A 22,105-nucleotide genomic window follows, 5' to 3' on the forward strand; every position below is an offset into this window, starting at 1 on the left:
CTTTCATTCCAGCCAAGTGCACCCGCGGAGCAGAGATGACTCACAGGCTGTGGCGCTCAGAGTCCCACAGGTGAGGCGCTGACTCCTCTCTCTGGTAAAACGCGGGTGCCTGCTCCTCAGGAGTGGCCTTGGCAGGGTGTTGGAGCCCTCAGTCTGCCCGGGCTGGTCTCTGGGGCCAGGGCTGGGTTTCCCTCATGTATGGCAAGAGCTCTACGCGTGCTGTGCTTCTTCTCCTTGGCATACAGCTCACAGGTAAGAGCTGGTGGGCTTCACTCAGCATTTCCTCTCTCACTGCCTGCCCTATAAAGTTAGCTAACTGCCTAGGAAGTTGCAAGAGTTTTTTTCTCTCGTTTGTTTTTGAGCCTGAGCTGCCGTTGCAGTTCACTATAGTTTTGACTTTACTGAAACCAAAGTTGATGGGTTGTTTTGGGGAACCGCTTTTGGACAAACAGGTTTAGGTGTGTTTTGGCTGCCAGTGATTTGGGCACAGAAAGGGCTTTCAAATCTCAGGTTACAAACCATTTTTGTGTGTGGCTACTCTCAATCTCCCAGGGCAGGCAGGACTTGGCACTTGGATTTCTGTGTGTGGGTCTTGTCTGGGACTCTTGGCAGCACTGGGAAAACCAAGATTGTTAAGGGTAGAGACATACCATCGTTTTGAAACTGCCCCAACATGAGCATTCTAAATGTAAATATCACGGGGGAAAAAAATGCCACGTGGTATAAGGTTTCAGGGGTGCAGGACAGCATAAGCTGTTTGGGGTTGATTAATTCAATTTCTGCAGACCAGGAATAGTATAAAATCCACATAACAAGGACCCTTTCTGGAAAACTTACCTGCTAGGGGACCACTATACCTACAATACATAATGCTTAATTTGAATACATGTCTAATTCGTGTTATGATTAGTTTTGATTTTTTTGTTTCTGCTCTCCATTTCATTTGCTGATGTTTGTATTTTCTTAGACCAGTTTTGAAGTGGGTACCATGAGGCGAGGGTATCATGCTGTGGAGACAGTGAGAGACTGGGAAGGCTCGCTGTGTGAGATTTGTACTTGTTACGTGGTGGGAGGGTCAAGGTTGCATATAGGCAGGTGTATGCAGACTCTGGGTGAAGTGAGTTTGAGAGCTGGGGCCTTTCAGCTCTGTTTTATGTCCTACTCAGACGTTTATTTTGGTAGTGTCAGCAGGAGTTCTCATTACACATACCCTGTTAACCCTTCTTTTTCCTTTTCTTTGTTGTAGCTCTTTGGCCTATAGCAGCTGTGGAAATTTACACCGCCCGAGTGCTGGAGGCTGTCAACGGGACAGATGTTCGGTTAAAATGCACTTTCTCCAGCTTTGCCCCTGTGGGTGATGCTCTAACAGTGACCTGGAATTTCCGTCCCCGAGATGGGGGGCATGAGCAGTTTGTAAGTAGATTATTTTCATTTTCTGGGGGACTTTGGTTAGGAAAATAAGGTCTATTTCTCCTTGCCCTCCCTGTGTTTTTCTTAACAACAAGCACAGGGTAAAGCTGGGAAACAATTCTTGTGACAGAGACTGACAGAACTGAGAGGTGGGTAAAAAGGAAGCAAGAGGTTCTTACAAGGGCTGCAGATGGAGCAGTGACGCTTTCTAGTGCTTCTCTTCTGCTCCCACCATCTCAGCCACCTTGCCCAGGCATTGTATAAGATCTTTTGCCATTTCTCCTCTCTAGGTATTCTACTACCACGTGGATCCCTTCAAACCCATGAGTGGGCGTTTCAAGGACCGGGTGGTCTGGGACGGGAACCCTGAGCGGTATGACGTCTCCATCATCCTCTGGAAGCTGCAGTTTGATGACAATGGGACATATACCTGCCAGGTGAAGAACCCACCTGATGTTGACGGACTGATAGGGGAGATCCGGCTCAGTGTTGTGCAGACTGGTAGGTTATGCCGGGAAAATGGTTTGGGGAAGCATGAGAGCTTGTAGAAAAGAGAGCGGCAATCTTTTGTGATGGCTGAAAGAGTAGAGAGGAGGACTAACCCCTTGGATATGGAAACAACAGAAAGAGAGTGACGAGTCCTGGGGTAATAAGAGAAAGGCTTTGTTTGGCTGTGGAAAGAAACAAAGTAAAGCTAGGGGACCCAGGGAATCTGTTACAAAAATGGCATTGAGATTGTGAAAGAGAGAGGAAGCAACTCTCTGATAAAAGGCTAACAATAGGTCTGTTCATTCACTCATTTATTTACGATACTTATTAAGTACCTACTCTGTGTGTCATGTACTGTCCAAAGTGCTTGACATTACTACTGTCTTATTTAACCCTCACGACCACCTTAGGAGGCAGATACCAAAATGGTAGCTATCGTTTATTGTTAGGGACTTTGCAAATCTTTGAACATTGCAACAGTTTTTTGTGCTCTTAGTGCCTCTCCCATTTTACAAATGAGGAAACTGAGGCTCATAGAGGTTAAGTCACTTGTCCAAAGTCATGTAGCTGATAAATGGAGTCATTTAGAACGCAAACCCAAGCATCTTTGGCTCCAGAATTGTGCTCCAAACTAGTGTATTATATTGCCTGCAGTCCTATAAAGGACAATCCGGAAAACTGTGCCAGATAACAGAAAGCAAAGACCATAAAACTTCAGAGTTGTAAATTTGGGTAAATAAATCCTTTTTTTCCTCTCCAGTAAAGTGAGAATAATATAACAAGGATTATGGTGAGGATAAAATGAGATAATAAATGTAAAAATTCCCCAAATACTGAATTGCACTAAAAATTATAATAGCTACCATATATTGAGTGTTCATTTTGTGCAGGCACAGCATGGAACAACTTACATGAATAATTTTATTTTTTATAGGAGCTCAAGAAATAGATATTGTTCTCTATTTTATACATTGAGGAAACTGATGCTAAAAGAATTACCCCAAATCACACAGCTAGTAAATGGTGGAGCTGGTATTTTAACCAAGCTTTCTCTGGTGTGTGCTCTTAACCAATACACAATATTACTACCCAAAATGGGTAAGTCTGTAAAGTGGCATGGTTTCCTCCTTTCATTTTTATTACCGGCCTTCAAGGCCCTATCAATAGAGAGCTGTGTGACCTTGCAGAAGTAATCTGAATATTGAAAGAAATAATGTAATGTCTTTGGACCTCAATTTCTTTATCTGCAAAATGAGCAGATTAGATAAGAACACATGGTTCTTAAACATACTGGGGTTTCTGCTCTTTGAGAATCTAGTGAAAGACATGGCCCTGCTTCCCACAAAAAATGTACACACACACAATATGACATGGATTTTATGGGCTTGTGGCCTTCTCTCCTCCCATCTTCCTTCATGGGAGCTCCTAAGCTAGACATTCTCTAATGTCTTTTCTGGTTCTGACGGTTTGTTGATGTTTAAACCAGAAATCAAGCTAAAAGACAGGAGACCTAGGCTTCACAGACTAGCCTGGTTTATGAACACTTTTTTCTGGGTTCCCTCTTGTATCTTTTACCCGTCAGACTACATGGTCTTGTGCCACATAGCGATGTTTCAGTTAATGATGGACCACATATGCAATGCTGGCCTCGTAAGTATCATAATGGAACTGAAAAATTCCTGTCGCCTACTGACGTCATAGCCATCATCACGTCATAACGGAAAGGCTGTAAAAAAACAAGGCTGTGGGTGAAGTGGCAAACTTTAACCTGGGTATGGGTGAGGGTGACATTGAGGAGTTCTTGGATGTGGTTCCTGAGGATTTGACTGATGCGTTGTTAGAAATGGAACAGGAACGCATAGCTGAAGAAGAGGCAAGAATAAAGGAAACTGCAGGAGAAGAATAAGAACCCCCAAGAAAATTTACTGTGAAGGGTCTGGCAGAAGCTTTTGCGGACCAGAATAATCTCCTTAAAAAGTTTGAAAACATGGACCCCAACACTGAAAGGTTTTCACTAACACCGTGTTTCCCTAAAAATAAGACCTAGCGGGACCATCAGCTCTAATGCATCTTTTGGAGCAAAAATTAATATAAGATGTGGTCTTATATTATATAAGACCCGGTATTATTATATTATATTATATTATATTATATTATATTATATTATATTATATTATATTATATTATATTATATTAATTATATTAATTATATTATATTATATTATATTATATTATATTATATTATATTATAATTATACCCAGTCTTATATTGTGTAAGACCTGGTTTTATTTTATATTGTATAAGACCAAGTCTTATATTAATTTTTGCTCCCAAAGACGCATTTGAGTTGATGGTCCAGCTAGGTCTGATTTTCGGGGAAACACGGTAGAGAGGAATGTTCATGGTGCATTATCTGCTTACAAACAAATCTATGATGAGGAGAACAAAAAACAACCAAACAAACCAAGCAAACCACACAGACATATTTCTGAAAAGAGTGACATCTCCTCAAGAAGAGCGTCAGGGGCAGCCAAATGGCTCAGTCGGTTAGAGCGCGAGCTCTGAACAACAAGGTTGCTGTTCAATTCCCACACGGGCCAGTGAGCTGCGCCCTGCACAACTCGATTGAAGACAATGAGCTGCTGCTGAGCCTCCGGAGGGGCAGCCAGATGGCTCAGTTGGTTAGAGTGCGAGCTCTCAACAAGGTTGCCGGTTCAATGCCCACATGGGACGGTAGGCTGCGCCCCTGCAATTAAAGATTGAAAAATGGCAACTGGACTTGGAGCTGAGCTGCACCCTCCACAGCTAGATTGGGGAACGGCAACTTGGAGCTGATGGGCCCTGGAGAGGCGCACCATTCCCCAATATTCCCCAATAAAAAAAGAAAAAGAAGAGTCTCATGCAGGTCCTTCATGCCGGTCCTTTAGGAGGTATTCCAGAAGAAGGCATTGTTACAGATGACAGCTCCATGCCCGTCATTCTCCCTGAAGACCTTCCGGTGGGACAAGATGTGGAGGTGGAGGACAGTGACACTGATGAACCTGACCCTGTGTGTTTGTATCTTAGTTTTTAACAAAACAGTTTTAAAAAAAATTAAGTTAAAAAAGCATACAGAATAAGGGTATAAAGAAAATATTTTTGTGCAGCTGTACAATGTGTTTGTGTTTTAAGCTAAGTGTTATTACAAAAGACTTGAAAAGTTCAAAAAATTAAAAAGTTTATAAAGCTAAAAAGTTACAGTAAGCTAAGGTTAATTTATTACTGAAGAAAAATACTTTAAAATAAATTTAGTGTAGGGTGGCCGGTTGGCTCAGTTGGTTAGAGTGCAGTACTCACAACACCAAGGTCACCAGTTCGATTCCCATATGGGCCAGTGAGCTGCGTCCTCCAAGACTAGATTGTAAAAAAAACGACTTGACTTGGAGCTGATGGGTCCTGGAAACAACAAACTGTCCCCCCAAAAAAAAATTTTTTTTAAAAAGAACTTACATAAAAAATAAGTAAATAAAAAAAATAAATTTAGTGTAGCCTAAGTGTACAGTGCCTATATAAAGTTTACAGCAGTGCGCAGTAATGTCCTAGGTCTTCACATTCACTCACCACTCACTCACTGACTCACCCAGAGCAACCTCCTGTCCTATAAGCTCCATTCTTGGTACGTGCCCTATACAGGTCTACCATTTTAAATCTTTTATACCATATTTTTACTGTACCTTTTCTATGTTTAGATATGTTTAAATACACAAATACTCACCATGTGTTACAATTGCCTACACTATTCAGTAGAGTAACAAGCAGTGCCAATAAGCCTAGGTGTGTGATGGCTATACCATCTAGGTTTGTGTGAGCGCACTCTATAATGTTTGCATAATGACCAAATCACCTAACAATGCATTTCCCAGAATGTACTCCCATTGTTAATACATGGCTGTGGTTACCCATTTACTTGCCCATCTTCCCAGTGGGCATGTGTTCCTCAAAGGTAATGTCTTGTTTTTGGCTTTTTATTTCCATCAGTGCCTGGAACATGGTAGGTCCTTAATAAACTTGAATAAATGACTGACTGAATGGCAAAGGTGAAAGGGAATTAGGGAGAAATAATTTGGGCCCTGGATTTGATTACGTCAGCTATAACCTTACTCCACAGGCCCAAGTGGTTCTCACAATTTTAGCATGAGAATCACCTGGAGGACCTGTTAAAACATTGCCAGGCCCCACCTGTAATTCAGTAGGTCTTGGGTGGGGCCTGATAATTTGCATTTCAAAGTTCTCAGGTAATACTGTTGCTGCTGCTACTCCTAGGACCATAGTCTCAACCACTAAAGTAGTCTGTATGGCTTTCCTACTGCTAGTAGTTTACAAAGTAATATGGTAGGAAAAAGGAAGATTCCATTTAATGATGAAAATACATCTCTATTATATCTGTAGATTTCATCATAGTCTTCCTCTTTTATAGAATCCTAACTTGATCTTTTTTTCTCCTTATAGTACGCTTCTCTGAGATCTACTTCCTGGCCCTGGCCATTGGCTCTGCCTGTGCACTGATGGTCATAATAGTAATTGCTGTGGTCCTCTTTCAGCACTTCCGGAAAAAGCGATGGGCTGAAAGAGCTCATAAAGTGGTGGAGATAAAATCGTAAGGCTGGGCAGTTCTGGGAAAATCTTCTAATACTCCTTTGTTGTGATGCTTGGTATTTTTTTCAACGAGGCTAAATAACAATTGAACAGATAGTCTTCCCTTTGAATAAATTCTTATGTAGAAGAATTCAAATTCACAAAATGGATAAATTATGGTGTGAACTAGTAATTTTACAAAAGGTTTTTCAATTTTGCAGATTCCATTATAGGCTTCTTTATCATGGAGGATTTGATATTATTAAATCTGCTATGTATAACTTTTTTAGGATAGTCCTTACTTTAATGTAAAACATACATTTCTAAAACCACTGGGTCAGCAGGGGCACTATGAATCAGCACCTAGGAAAGTCAGCTGTGCTGACATAAGGTGCTTAATAAATATTTTTTATTGGGATAAAATTTATATACTATAAAATTCATCCTTTTAATATTTAATATTCACCACTAATTCCAGAACATTTTCATCACCCCCCCAAAGAAACTCCATACCCTTTAGCTATCACTCCCTATTTTCCCCTCCTACCTGCCCCTCACAACTATTAATCTGCTTTCTGTCTCTACAGATTTGCCTATTTTGGACATTACATATGAATGAAATCATACAATATGTGGCCTTTTTGTCTGGCTTCTTTGACTTTATATAATGTTTTAAAAGTTCATCCATGTTGCATCATGTAGTAGTACCTCATTCTTTTTTATGGCTGCATAATAGTCGTGTGTGTGTGTGTGTGTGTGTGTGTGTGTGTGTGTGTGTGTTCAGAGTATGCCAAAAAACGTATACACATTTTAAGAAAGGAAAACTATTAAAATTGTAATACTCAGCATATACCAATAACAAAAGATGAATACAAGTCACGCTTGACTTCTGCAATTACGAGAGGTGCTCAAAGTGGTTACCATCAGCATCCAGACACTTCTGATTATGGCAAACTACTGCTTGAGCAACGTTGACCAAAGTGTCCACTTGTACACATTTTGGCACCCCCGGTGTATATGTGTATATACACATGGATAAACAATATATATACTATATGTAATATAATATATTACAATATATTATATTGTAATATAATATATAATACTACATATTGTTTATATATAATATACACATTTATATAATATATATATTGTTTATATAATATATATTGTTTATCCATTAAATTGATGGACACTTAGGTTTTCCCCATTTTTTGGCTTTTATGACTAATGCTGCTATGAACATTCATATACAAGTTTTTGTGTAGACATATGATTTCAATTCTTGGTACATATCTAGGATTGAAATTGCTGGAATATATGGTAAATCTGTGTTTACCTTTAGAGAAATTTTCAAAATAGCTGCACCATGTTACATCCCCACCAGCAATATATGAGGTTCCAATCTGTCCACATCATTGATAACACTTGTTATTGTCTGTCCTTTCGATTATAGTTATAGTGGGTGTGAAGTGGCTTCTCACTGTGGTTTTGATTTGTATTTTCCTAATGACTAATGATGTTGAATATCTTTCCATGTGTTTATCAGTCATTTGTATATTTTATTTGGATATATAGATTCAAATGTTTTGCCTATTCAAAATTGGGTTTTTTGTTATTGTTGAGTTGTAAGAAGAGTTCCTATATATTTTGGAGTATCTGAAAGTGCCTTATTAGATATATGATTTGCAATTATTTTCTCCCATTCTGTGGGTTGTCTTTTCACTTCCTTGATAGTGTCCTCTGAAGCACAAAAGTTTTAAATTAAAAATTTTTTTTTTTTTTTTATAAAGCCCAACTTACCTATTTTTGTTGCTGTTGTTGCTTGTGCTATTGGTGTCAGATATATCGACGATACCATTGCCTGAAATAAGGTCATGAAGATTTATGCCTGTTTTCTTCTAAGACTTTTATAGTTTTAGTTCTTACATTTAGATCTTTGATTCACTTTGAGTAAATGTTTGTATATGGTATGAAGTAGGAGTCCAAATTCATTCTTGTGCACAAGTTGCAGTTTTTGATGTTTGCAGCACCATTTGTTTCTTTTCCTCAAGAAATATTTACTGCAGTAAATAGAATTGATTTTAAGGAGCTTAATGAACCCACTCTGAGGTTCTGGTTTAAATAGAATATAATCAACAAAGATGACTTCTAGGCCAACACAAAACCTTTTCTTTTTTGAATAAGGAGTAGAATTAGAGGTAAGACACTAATGGTAAACTAAGGTGTCTACTTTAAACCCCTGGAGTTCCCAAATTATACTACCCCCTTCTAAAAATATTCTTAAAAGTGTGTAAGTTCAGGTACTCAGGGTCATGTGAAGGCATGAGAATTATTAGTCAGATGGCACTAGTGACATAGCTCTTTGTAAGCTTGTATCTACTCCCAGGTACATGTAATTCTTCCCAAAATATGGGGAGAAAAAATACTTCACTTGAAGCTTTGTAAAAGATTTGCCTCCCTTGCTTCTTGTCTTGTTCACCTGACATTGGTTTCTGCTTCTTTGTTACAGAAAAGAAGAGGAAAGGCTCAACCAAGAAAAAAAGGTTGCTGTTTATTTAGACAATACTGACTAACATTCTTAGATGGTGAGGTTCATAAATGGATTAATTTTTTTCCTTTGCTTTCTTGTCTGGCTCATCTGTAATGTGGACCTCCAAGGTATATGATTGTTAGGTGTTTCCTATATGAAACTAGAGGATCACGGTCAGGGAGATAAACGTCTTCTATTAGTGTTAGGGCTTCCCCTTTGAGTGTGCTTTGTGCAAAGTACTAGGAAACTAGACCTTACTACCATTAAAGCTGAGAGAATTCTAAGATTATTTGAGGCTTTTGGGTTATATTTCTCATCCATAATAATATATTAACTTTCAACATGTAAATAAATATTTTTAAATGATTTAATATCTGCTTGTTTTGTTTTGTTTTATTGTAAATCAATCATGGCATTAAAAGAGTGACTCAATACATATGTCTGACATTTTGATAGAAGAACTATTATACTATTTGGAATTGATTTCAGCTCCTTTCATTTAGTTCTTGGGACCATGAATCCAATTTCAGTAGTGTGTAGTTTTGTTTTTCCAGTTTTCAGGTTTATTAGGTGTGGGGACAAAGTCCCAGAGAGCAGTTTCCAGGCTCTCGGTTTCACGTGGAAAGGTGCTGGCTTGGGTAGAAGATGGCCATCAGCTGTAATCAGATGGCCATCCGCTGTGGCTGGGTGGCCATCAGTTGTTACCGGTTAGCCAGTAGCCACTAATATAACTGCTGTGGCTATGCTAGGGGGTTGGTGGGTTGGTTGGCAGAGAAGCGGACTGCGGATTATGGCTAGCAAGTGCGGTTAGCAGGTGGATTGCGGCTAGCAACTGGGGTTAGCAAGCACGGACGGCGGATTACAGATCGTGTTGATCCTACTCCCTGTGCCTCGCCCAGCCCCAGCGAGATGGGGGTGCAGGAAGACCCCTCGTTGGGGTACTGGTGGATGTTTGCTTTTATGTATCTACCAGCCACCATCGAAAATATAGTGGTATGACGTCCCTATCTATGGCTCCGTGGGTGTTCCTTTTTGGCCTCACCACATCCTGCGTTCCTGTGCGGGGAGCGGGAGCTGAGTCCCTGCAGTACATTAGGCTTAAAAGGTAGCACGATTTATTTTTCTTATATGATCAAAATTTCTTCTAATCTCTGAAGTAGGTCCACTATTATTATTTGCAAAAATAATCACATTTTTATAGCCTGAAGCTCCAGTGAAAAACCTCAGGGATTTATAAAATATGGAGAGAAATGGTTCTATTGTAAACCCAGAAAAATAAACTTGGTATCAGAGAGATTTTACCAAGGGTTATTTCTTTATAAAAATCAAGCATATTCTCCAACATGTGGGTCATGGAAAATAAAGATGGGGACTCTTTTACATTCAAAGAAATTTAATGAACTAACACAATCAAGTGCAATGTGTGATCCCTGACTGGATGGATACTAATTTCAACAAATTGGTTGTAAAAAAGATTTCAGGGGATAATTAGGAAAGTCTTGAATATGAAAAGTTTGAATATGGATAACATTAAGGAATTATTGTTAATTTTTATTAGGTATAATAAGAGTATTGTGGTTATACAGGAAAATGTTCCTATTTTAAAAATGCATATTGGAGTATTTAGGGGTAAAATGTCAGTAATTTGTTTTAAAAACGTTAGCCAAAAAATATAGATATATCAAATAAGGCAAAATGCTTTAAAATTAGGTGATGGGTGAATTCCTGTCTTCTCTACTTTCTGTATGTTTGATTTTGTTTATAATAAAAGGGAAGCGGGAAGGAAGAAGAGGGAGAGAAGGAATGTATGTGTGAGTAAGCTGTGGATCATCCAGTGTCCACACAAAGCAGAGGCTATGAATTAAGGACATTTGACTCTGAGAACTACTATATAAGGATGAAGAAACTTCTTTTAAAAGTTAAATTAGGGGGAGAACAACTACATTTAAGAATAGTTTCCTTCATAATGAGAACAATATGTACGTAATTCATAATGCCAGGTACTCCTGTTGCACTCTTCCCAAATGCATTATCCATTTAAACTTTTGTATTGCAGGAAGCTGAAGATTTCCAAAAACAAGAACCCTAGGATAAATTGAAGTTAATGGAAGCTTTTCCTTGGAGTTTTCAGTTGTGACCTGCCTTCCAACCTGCTCTGCAGTACATAACCAGCTAGACAAGCAACATCCCTCTGGAGCCAGCATAGGGCCCTTCTTGAGCAGATACCACCAGACTCAGACACAGCCCCAATTATTAAGGTTTTATTTAATTTTAGAATTCAAAATTTTTCAAATGCTCATTAGGTTTTGTATACTATGAAGCTGCATTTTTGCCCTTAAATACTCCTTATGGATTATGACTTGTACACACATATATTGGTAGCATATCGGATAAAAGCCAAGTTGTCTATTATGACATTTCCTTTAACATATTAGTTTCTCTAGAGCAGTATTCTCAATACTAAAGTTAATGTGTTTACTTTTTCCTTCTCACACTCTCAATTAAAGGTGAGCTAATTCTCCCAGCTGTTTTTGATTAACAGAAAATCTTAAATTTAAACTGTTACAGAACAGTTTGATTTTTATAGCACTCTTTAAGTATGGGACACATTTTGTTTTATTGAATTTCTTTCGATATCCTAGATGACAGTTTTTTCCTTTTTTGTCAATTGATTCAAGGTTTACCATAGTACAAGTTTAAATCACAGAGTAACTAGAAAAGTTTACATAACTGGTAATAGATTGACAAATGCCACCTCTGGATGAACTGCTTGCCACCTTTTTTCTGTCTTGTGAAAAATAATCAACAGTGCAGGTCTTTCTGAGCAGTGAATGACTGACTGCTTAGCTTACTGTTTTTCTCCCCAATTCAATTATCTATAAAAACAGGGCAAAGTCTAAGCTCATTCATTTGTACACTGGAATCATTAAGCAGTTAAATAGGATTCTGAAGTAGTATATTATGACTTTAAAAATTTAGGGCTGGTGAAAAAATATCAACCCTAAATGATGATAATTTTGTACAGTATTATACAAAGCTCTGAGAACTGGAAGAGATTATTAAAAAAAAAATTTTTTTTAATTCATTTGCTTGTTTTGGGGGAGGGAGAATTTGATATGGGGCAAAGAAATATCAAAATTAACAGAATGAAACCAACTTTCCCAGATAACTGGGGATTCTTTCAAAGGGAACAGTATCATCTATTCCATTTGGTACTCATTTTTCTCTTACACTAGTAGATAAAGCAAACTTTATAAGTGGACTATGAAAAGAAAAGAACTTTTTAAAAAGTGTTCCCGGTGTCTTTCCAAACTTAAGCTAAAATAGCATTTACTCAAAAGATAGAAAACATTTAAAACTTTAGGCCTCTCAGAAATCTTTACAGCATGATATTTTCAGTTTTCACTGACTGGGTTAAAAATGTTACTTCTTTTAACAAACTGGAGTTTTCAAATAGGTTACCTGTATTTAAAGATGCTGAACTTTGATATTTTTTTCCAATAGTTAAAAAAAAAAAGGCATAATTTACATATGAACCTTGATTCTGAAATGCATTGATTCTGTCTCATTTTGCCTATTATACTGCCTAAAACAGTAACTGTCATGCGGGGCGTCCGGCAGGGTCTCTGCTCCCGCTCCCCACATAACGCAGGATATAGTGAGGCCAAAAAGGAACACCCACGGAGCCATAGGTAGGGGAGTCATATCACTATATTCTCTCTGGCGGCACTATACTCTCACTGGAGGCTGGATCCACACTGTCCGCAAACCGCCATCCACGCTTGCCAGCCCAGCTGCCATCTTCTTGCTAGGCCCCCATTCTTTTTCCTCTCTCTCTTTTCTAGCACAGCCACAGCAGTTATATTAGTGGCCAATGGCTCACTGGTTACAGCTGACGGCCAATCAGCCACAGCTGATGGCCATCTACTACCGGAGCCAGCACCCCTCCACGTGAGGCCGAGAGCCTGTAAACTACTTTCTGGGGCTCTGCCCCCACAGTAACATTTCAATACCTAGTTTTGAAACTAAAAATTAGACTTAAAGTCTATATTACTTTTAATTCACATTTTCTTTTTTTTCCCCCTTAATTTACCCTTTCAAAATATAAAACTTGATGTTTCTTCAAACAGATAGCTGGGACAATGTTCCATAAGTGTAATGAAGAAGTAGTTAAAAACTCATGGAAAGTCTTTCCAGCAAAACTTGTAGCTGTGTCTTGGCTAAATACTCAAGGGTTAACATGGCCCTGTGGTTCAGTGTTTTCTTCCTAAAGAGAACTTTTGTATTGTAATTTATTTTTTTATTGTGCCTTAAACATTTATGTAAATAACCTTTAGTAATAAAAATGATCAGTTATATAATTTACTTATATACAAACCTAAAAGTTTTACAAAGCAGGTAATAGAAAACAGATGAGTATATTTTCACTGAAAAATTTTCTTAGAGGCAGTCTGGAAGTCAATAATGGATAGAATTACTTTCTACTGGATAAATGAACCTATATGGAGTTTCACATAATTTTCACATTGCTTTGGATAACTGGGGATTCTTTCAAAAGGAACAGTATCATCTATTCCATTTGGTACTCTTACATTACCTTAATAGCGAAAACTACCAGCTTTCAAGTCTAGTAAAGGAACAGGAGTTGAAAAATTTAAAGTTATTAAACTTTCCCCAAAACTGAAGCAGAATGTTGTTCCGCTCTTGCTTTTATTAAATATATGAAGATTCCAGGAGAACAGGTTGATTTATGATTAAAGCAGGGTACCATCCCATTTCTTCTTCAGAATTATGTGACACCATCTCTTCATTTCATTTCAAGCACTATGAAAACATTTATTTCTCACTTTTCCAAGCAAAAGATATACAAATATCAGTTCCTTTCCCCGTTTTATGCTGTAATCATTTCATAATTGCTACTGTTACAGCAATTTAATAAACATCCAATTCAGGTAGGTGCTGAGCTGGATTATATAAGAGCTATACAAAAAAAGAACACGAACCAAAGGCACTTACGGCACAAATTCGCCATGAAAGCCTAATACACTATATCTATCTATTGACTGATCCTGTATGATCTCCTAGGTCCTTCCGAACTCTAAATTTATAGAAATCTATTCTGAGAGGGTTCAAATAAAATAATTTGTAGGGAGTAAAAAAACAACCACCTTCTGAAGTCGAGTCAGAGAATCAAGATTTTGTTCTTCAGGATTCCATAAAAATAAATAGTAAATTTTCCAGTCTGTAGCCTCTCTCGTTTTCAAGCAAACGCGAATAAACAACCCCTACTTGAATTAAAGAATCCCTGGTTAGTGAACAAGCCCAGGTGTGGCTCTGGAAAGAAGCCACGTTTCCATGGCAACTTTGAATAGTGTTTCCTCTGCCTACCGCCCTACGTCACTTCCGGTGTTACCTGCGTTGTTACCGGGAGCGGTAAACAAGGTGTGCAAGCATCTGGAGAGCTGTCGGGATGCAGCAGAGCGGAGCGGCTGGAGGCTGTGGCTACGCTCTGTTTCCACTGCTGGGCATCCTGTTCTTCCAGGGTGAGTGCGCCGGCTGGCTCTGTCCCACTTCCGTCTGGGGGGGTGAGGGGAGATGGTCGCTTTTCCGGTTCCGGGTGATGGGGGGGGTCTCAGAAAAGCCCCCACAAACTTTCTGGGAAGGAAGGAAGCGGGAGGGGGGAGGGGGAGGATGTTCTCATGTAATCACCGCCCACTCAGTGGAGTTGGTAGCTTGTCACTGCTTTCCTGAGACCCTGGGAGGTCGACCACCTTGCGTGACTGCATGTATTCTGGTGATGGCACGACGTGATAGAAGGGCTCTGGTTTTGGGTGCATCGGCGTTGTTTTATGATGAGTTAATCAGTGGTTGACTCCGCTGTGGTTTTGTGGGCTGTATCTCATGTTTAGGAAAGGGCAATTCTAGTGTTCAGTAGTTTGTCCCAGTAATTTTGAGAAAGAAAAACATGACTGTTGTTAATTTTATTTTTTCCATGTGATTATCAGGACCTTTGAAGTAAAACGTTTATTAGTTACAGGAAGTTATTAGTTACTGTGATTTTGTTATAGTAGAGGCACATTTTGTTGAGGAAAAAGCAACTGCTTTAGCATTTTAATAACGCGTTTTTAAAAAATACAAGAAAGGGCACATCAATGCTGTTAAAATTTTAAATCTATAGTATTAACTAATCAGAAGTACACTATTCACACTATGACATTCTTAAAATTTAGATACATTTTGCTTTAGTGCAGATTTCAAATTGCATAAATTTCAATCCAGCCTAATTACATTCATTTTAGGGTGCAGTTATTTGCTGGATTGTATGTGTGTGTGTTTCTGTGAAATCATATGTTAGTAGAGCTAGCATTGGAATGAATTGTTAACTTCATCAAGTTTCCCTGTGGGTAATGAGAATTTCTGAAGAGGACCTTTAACATAAAAACTTCAAGTGTTCTAAATCTCAGCAGTTAAGGCTGAAGGTTTCATTTATTTGATGAGTAATATTCATGTTTCCAGCACACTCCTTGATCCCTCCCAGCTGCCTGTCATTACAAGTGTCCAGTTTTTCAGCTAAATTATCTTGCAATATAATATTTAGGTTGACCTACTGTTGCTCCAGATAATCCCAGTCTCCCCCCGCCACCATGACAATGTTCATATATTGTCCTACTGAAGGAAAACAAAAAGTAGAAATGGGCGGTTCCTTAAACTTGATGTAATTTCACATCTAGTATGCATCAAATTAGCAGACCAAATAATTCAAACATTAAAAGTTGGTTTTATGATCTGTATGTACTTATTGAATTGATTTATCTTTTATCTTTTTAAAAATAATAATTTTATTGAGGTATAATTCACATGCTATATACAATTTGCCCATTTAAAGTGTGCAATTCACAGTGTGAGGGATATAAATGATAAACGTCTAAGTTTTGCTTTGTCTTGTGCACCTGAAACTAATTAAAAAACAAATAAATAAACTCGAGGAAAAAAAAAGTGTGCAATTCAGTGGTTTTTAGTATATTCACAGAGTTGTTCAGTCATTACCATAGTCAATTTGGGATCATTTTCATCATCGCAGAGAGAAACTCCATACCCATTAACAGTTACTCCCCATTCCTCCCTTCCCCCATCTTCTGGCATGCACCAATCTACTTTCTCTTGCTATGGATTTGCCTATTCTAGATATTTCATATAAATAAAGTCCTATGTGTTTTTTTGTGACTAGCCTTTTTTTTTTCCACTTAGCATGCTTTCAAGGGTCATCCTTTTTTTTTTTTTAAATCTTACTTTTGAATCTGTTAGGTAATACTTTGGTTTCATACCAGTGTTTGCCTTTCTTTTTCAGAGCTAGGACCCATTAAATTATTAGCTTGTTTGAATGTCTCCCTAAGTTATAAATATGGCCTGCTATATCAGTTGTCTAAGTACATAGAAACAATAGATTGGGCACCTAGGGTTCTTACACTTTTCTCTTTTTCATTTAAATATACAATTTTATGAATCAGGTTGACAGATTTATAGTTTGGAAAACGGAGTGTACAAAATTGGGAGTTTTGTCATTTCTTTCATATATAAAATTACTTATGTTTAAATATGATTTCCTTGTCTTCCAGATTAAAAATTTTGTTAATTATCATGAGTATTTCTATACTTAGCTGTTTTTACCTGGTAGGAATGCTTTTTTACTCAGGTGAGAAGATAAATATTCATAAGCACATCAGGCCTAGGATAAAAATTTCTGAATGAATGTAACATTGGATTGGTATTTTTTTCTTATTTTATTTTTGAGTGAAGGAGACAAGTTATTTTACATCCATTGATTTTGAAACACTTTTAATTTCAGTATAATATATATATATATATATATATATATATATATATAGAGAGAGAGAGAGAGAGAGAGAGAGAGAGAGAGAGAAAAGTGCACATATTGTGAGCATACAGCTCAATGAATTGTCAGAAACTGAACACACCTGGGTAACCAGTACCCAAATCAGGATATAGAACGTTACCGACACTCCAGAAGCCTTCCTTGTGCTTTCTTCCAGTCATTACCCCTTCTCCCCCAAGGGAAAGCAATATCCTGATTATAGATTAGTAATGTACACTAGTTTATTTCATTCATGGATCTTACTTTCCTGTAACTGTACATTTAAGACCTGATTAACTAGTATTTAGATTTCAGTGAAGTGACTTTACATATTGCTAACTTTCATGTTCATGAATATGGAGTTCAAACATATCAACAAGGAATAAATAAGTTGATAGGTAGGTAACTTTATTAATGGTGTAGTTACTATAATCCAGTCACAAAATTTGCTCAGAATTTATAATTTTATGCTTACTTTGTAACAATTTTTGCTTTATAAAAAAGAAACTGTTGGTTTGGTTCAGTTGAATAAATATTACTGAGCATCCACACTGTGTTAGGTTTTGATGAGCTTAGGCTCTATTGCAAAAGACAAACAAGTCAAGAGATAATTTTAGAATTTGGTGCTAAGAGGGGAATGCACTAGAAACCATAGGAGCTCAGAAAAGGTGCCCTTAATCTGCCATGACAATACAAGGAAGACTTCCTGAAGGTGTCATCACAATTAAATGTTAAAGGAGTTAGAGTTACTGAGAGATAAGAAGTGAGGAAAATTCCAGACAGAGAGAGTAACATAAATAACGCATTGAGGCATCAAATAACTTTCCAAGAACATTTTATGAAACTTACTTTGATTAGGTTAGCACATATGGTGACTCTCAACATTTCTCTGTGGTCAGGAGGATGGTGTGCAGGAGTCAGCTCCTACTAGCTCTCAAGAGCCGATTCTGCACATCTCTTCCTAACTCAGCATTCAGAGACTTTACTTTTGCAGCTTGATGTTAGCCATGGTGTGAGTATTTTACCACAGAAATGGTCAAACCCTGCATATTTGAATATATATATTTTTAGCTGTTTATCAGCACACCTCTGGATGTAATGATTGGTTTAGACCCATCTGAGTCATCCCCCAGGGATGGGAGGAAGGTTAGTTGCTAGTTCTTCTTAGTTTTCACCTCTCTTATGAGAGCCATTCACTTCCCTCCTCTGTTCTTCTCTATCTCCTGGAAAGCTGACCCTCTAGCCTGCATCATCCAGGCTCCTTTCCTCTGTCTTTCCACTTAGGTCAATGGGAGGCACTGGCAGGAGATTGGAGGGCAGGAGGTGAAAGACTTTGATTAGGTTCAAATCAAAGGTGGTATTTCTTCCCTGCTCCCTCCTTGTGTCAGAGCCATGGTCTATAGTGGCTGTGTCCCACTATGGCTACAGCTTCTGTCAGGTCGCCCACAGCTCCATTTCTTACTGAGCTCTGGCAACACCATTTCCTCCCTTTGTTACTTCAGGCTTGGTGGTGGTGGTGGTGGTGGTAAGGCCTTGTGCCTTTGTTGGCTTCCTTGATCCTAAGAAAAGTCCCTTTGAGAAGTGGCCCATACACTTTTCAAAATCTCAGATGATGTGCCTTCTGTTTCCTGCCTGGGCCCTTCTCATAGAGGGATCGTCCCCCAAGCTTTTGGGCTATGTTGGAAAGGATGGATATCCAAAGAAAATCTGTGTATTGTTAGGAAAGGAGATGAGGAGAATGGATAGAGCTGACAACAAACAAAAGTTCACTACATTCAATTTGAGATCCTGTGGTGGTGAAATTCAAGGGGGTATATCCAGTAATATTTGGCCACTCAGAGGCAGGTCATGGCTAGCAATATAGATTGGGGAATCATTAGCCTACAAGCAGCTGTTAAATCTATAAAAGTGGATGGGGTTGTCCAAGGAGAATGTGTTGAATGAAGGACCATGGGCTCAGGGTGGAATTCTAAGGAACACCAGTGTTTAAGAGATGGGTAGGAAAGGAGGAGCCTTAGAAAGAGATTTGATAGGAACCATCAGAAATGTGGAATTTGTGTGTGTGTGTGTGTGTGTGTGTGTGTGTGTGTGTGTAGTGTAGAGAGGGAGACTAATGAGATTCTGATTCATAACTCTAACCCACATTTTTTCTTTATTTTAAACCAATGTTGGCAAACTTTTGTAAAGGACCAGAAATAAAATATATTAGGTTTTGTGGGCCACATGGCCTCTTGCTGGAGAAGCACAAAAGAATCTCTAGACAATACATAAGTAAGTCAGCATGGTTATGTTCTAATAAAACTTTTTGTAGCTATTGTTGGCTAGATTTGGCCTATGAGCCAGAGTTTGCTGACTTTGTCCTAAACCAACTGCCTTCTTGACATTGTCTCTTGCTTATATCAAAGGCACCTTAAACTTATCCAAAATCAAACTCATAGTCTTTCCTACCAAGCCTGGTACTTGTCTAGTCTTCCCTGTGTCAGTGAATGGTATGACCAAGGAGAAATCTGAGAGTCATCCTTGGTACCTTTCTTTACCTAACATTCTACATCTGGTCTACCACCAGTTCTTGCTGATTTTACTTTATAAGTGTTGTCTTCCTAGTTCTTTCCCTGTGCACTGCCACCAACTTAGTTCAGGCTTTGCGTATTTCTCACTTCACTGTTGTGTGGCCTCCTAAGTAATCTGCTTATGTTTACTCTTAGGTCCTCCTCATTGTCTTCCCTAAAGTAATCTTTAAAAAATGCAAACTTTATCATGTCTGTTATCACTCAGTCTCACATTTCCATGGCTTCCTATTACTCTAAGAATAAGGGCCCAAATCTCTAAGGTCCTGCATGATCAGGTTCCAGCTTACCTCCTAGTGACACCTCATTCTTCTCTCTCATGCTCTTTGTGTTGCAGCCATACTGCCTTCATTTCAGTTCCTTGACTGACTGTACTCCTTCCTGGCACAGGACCTTTGCATATGTTGTGTCTCTGCCTGGAATATTCTCTCTCTCCTCACCTTTATTACCCTTACTTCATAAATCAAAAGTCATTTCTTCAGGGACACTTTCATTAACCATTCCCTGCTCCCCCACCATAACAAACACAGTTTTTATAGTCACTCTGTCTTTCCTTCATAATAATTAGAGTTTGTCATTATACATTTGTCTTTATGATTTGATGAATGTATCGAATTTCTATATTTTAAGCTTCAAAACAGACAGTGTATTTATTTTGCTCCCATTTAATTTATTTTGCTCAGTATTATTCTATACTGAGAGGGTGGTACAAAACAGATGCTCAATAAATATGTGTTGGAAGATGAGTGAGTGAATGAGTATTTGTCATGGAAGCCTTGGGATGGAGAAGGTCAAGGAGCAAGTAGTCACTGCTACAGAGAGATCCAGTAAAATAAGGACAGAAAAATAGCTATTGAAGTTTTGAATCCCCCGTATTCTGTAGTTTTAAGCCATGATGCCCTTTACCAGAAGTGATAGTGGGGTCTAGCTTGTGCTATAGAGGTCCAGAAGTGGATGGGATGGGAGGAAATGGAGATATTAGGTGTAGAACTTGGCTTAGAAAGGAAAGAAAGGGCAGTAGTTAGTTGGTAACACATAGTATTACTGGATTAAGGAAAGATTGTTTTGTTTTATTATTTATTTGTGTTTAAGAACGGGAGAGACTTTTGTGTATTCAGAGGCTGAGGGTAGAGCGAGCCCCTCTTGAAAGGCAAAGATTGAAGTTAGTAGGGAGGGTTTTTCTGCTGGAGCAGGGCTTGGAGGGGAATGATCCGAGCAGAGGAGTTGAGCTTGCATAGGAAAAGGGACGCCAGACCCTTTGAGATTGGAAGTAAGGATGGGTGCAGATGCAGGAAGATGTGTGGCTGGGCAGTTTGTGTGGCCTTAAGTTTCTTGAAAAAGTAAGAGGAGACATTTTCTTCTGAGAATGAGGGATTTGGAGGTATACAGAGGATGAAAGAGAATGGCAAAGTCTGAGGAATCAGAAAGAGGAGCTGACCAAAGCTGGTTAAAGGGCCATAAGTGCTCATAAAGGGCTCAGCTGTGGGTAGAATTCATGACTTTCTTATGGTGACTATCTGTGCTGTTTTGTGATTTTTCTCCTTCAGTGCATACCAGTCACAGTCTAGGAGTGGTCATTTAGGGCTGAGCTTTTCCTAAGTGGGTGCAATGGAAAGGTAGGAGTGTAGGGGATGTAAGAATTTTGAAAATACCGTAAGGGGGCAGGGTAGGAAGAGAGTGGTGACTAACGAACACACTTTTTCCTATACTAGAATTTTTGGTGACCTGTCCACTTCTTTCTCTCAGTCTTTCTCTGCCTGCTCCCCTTCCTCTGAATTTTGCCCTCAAGGTGGTTGCATTTAATGGAGGAAATAGTCTTTCCAAACTGAGTACAATCAATGGTATATGTATTTGAATAGCATTATGTACTAAATATAAAGACAACATTGAAGAAAGAGCAGCGAACTGCATCAGGGAATTTGGGAAGGCATCATAAGGGAGCTGATGTTTGAACTGGGATTTGAAAGTGTGTGAGCCTTGGGGGATGTAGTGTGGGCGAACAACCCAGCCAGGATTGGTAGGGATAGGGAGATCCTTCCCGACAGAGACATATTCAAAGAAAGGCACAGTGGTGTGAAAGGACATAGTAAATTTAGGAAATGGCAGGACATGCTGGGCATGGTGAACAGAATGGGGTGGGTAGGTGGGTAAAGCAGCAGAAATTTGGAGCCAGATTGTCACTATTTGGATTTTATTTTATAGCCCAATACAGAATTGTTGAAGGGTTTTGAATGCTTGTGGCGTTTATTTTAATGATAACAGCTAACATTTATTGAAAGTTTCAATTTCAGGTGTTATGCTAAGCATTTTGTGGTTATCTTATTTAATCTTATTAGATCCTCACAGTAATTATTCCCATTGTTATTATTTCCATTTACCAAGTAAGGAAACTGAAGGTTGAAAAATTAGGTAACTGTGATCAAGGTCTCAGCTAGAAAGTAGCTGGGCTAGAAAGCAAGTCCAGGTCTGTCTAATTCTAAATCCATACTTTAAAATCTCTCTACTATACTTATGTTTTAGAATAAAGGAATAGGGTATGGGAAGAGTGTAGTTTATCCATTCATTTCCATCTTCCAGTTTTTAAAACTGGATCTTGGATGATAAGTAAGGTGGGTCAG

General features: G+C 38.6%; 3 protein-coding genes and 1 long non-coding RNA gene across 5 annotated transcripts in view; 2 read left to right on the forward strand and 2 right to left on the reverse strand.

Annotated features, from left to right (window-relative positions):
• The window catches only part of CD3E (CD3 epsilon subunit of T-cell receptor complex), a 67,202-nt gene extending 67,062 nt beyond the window's left edge, over positions 1 to 140 (reverse strand). Inside the window, exon 1 of the mRNA XM_019716281.3 lies at positions 1 to 140. The gene's annotated coding sequence lies outside the window, so the exon portion shown is untranslated.
• On the forward strand, positions 119 to 11,568 carry MPZL2 (myelin protein zero like 2). 2 transcript variants are annotated; one of them, XM_019716279.2, is made up of 6 exons: positions 119 to 252; positions 1,247 to 1,413; positions 1,701 to 1,911; positions 6,389 to 6,536; positions 9,027 to 9,102; positions 11,104 to 11,568. In XM_019716279.2, exons 1-5 carry the CDS (start codon positions 195 to 197, stop codon positions 9,088 to 9,090), a joined length of 648 nt encoding a protein of 215 aa, XP_019571838.1. In that variant the 5' UTR covers positions 119 to 194; the 3' UTR covers positions 9,091 to 9,102; positions 11,104 to 11,568. The 2 variants fall into 2 exon arrangements, with proteins under 2 accessions (XP_019571838.1, XP_088647560.1); XM_088791434.1 differs by lacking the exon at positions 11,104 to 11,568 and having other exon boundaries at positions 9,027 to 9,418.
• On the reverse strand, positions 5,213 to 14,599 carry LOC109437210 (uncharacterized). The gene is made up of 3 exons (XR_002136211.3): positions 14,461 to 14,599; positions 8,318 to 8,378; positions 5,213 to 5,349 (listed from the first exon to the last, which is right to left on the reverse strand). It is a non-coding gene; the product is annotated as an uncharacterized LOC109437210 (long non-coding RNA).
• The window catches only part of MPZL3 (myelin protein zero like 3), a 24,557-nt gene continuing 14,167 nt past the window's right edge, over positions 11,716 to 22,105 (forward strand). Inside the window, exon 1 of the mRNA XM_019716277.3 lies at positions 11,716 to 14,590. Coding sequence (XP_019571836.2) covers positions 14,518 to 14,590 — 73 coding nt within the window. The 5' untranslated portion in view covers positions 11,716 to 14,517. The remainder of the gene's footprint in view (positions 14,591 to 22,105) is intronic.

This window comes from Rhinolophus sinicus, chromosome 14 (assembly GCF_057876585.1).
Source record: "Rhinolophus sinicus isolate RSI-liver-muscle chromosome 14, RSI-T2T, whole genome shotgun sequence".
NCBI classification, from domain to species: domain Eukaryota; kingdom Metazoa; phylum Chordata; class Mammalia; order Chiroptera; family Rhinolophidae; genus Rhinolophus; species Rhinolophus sinicus.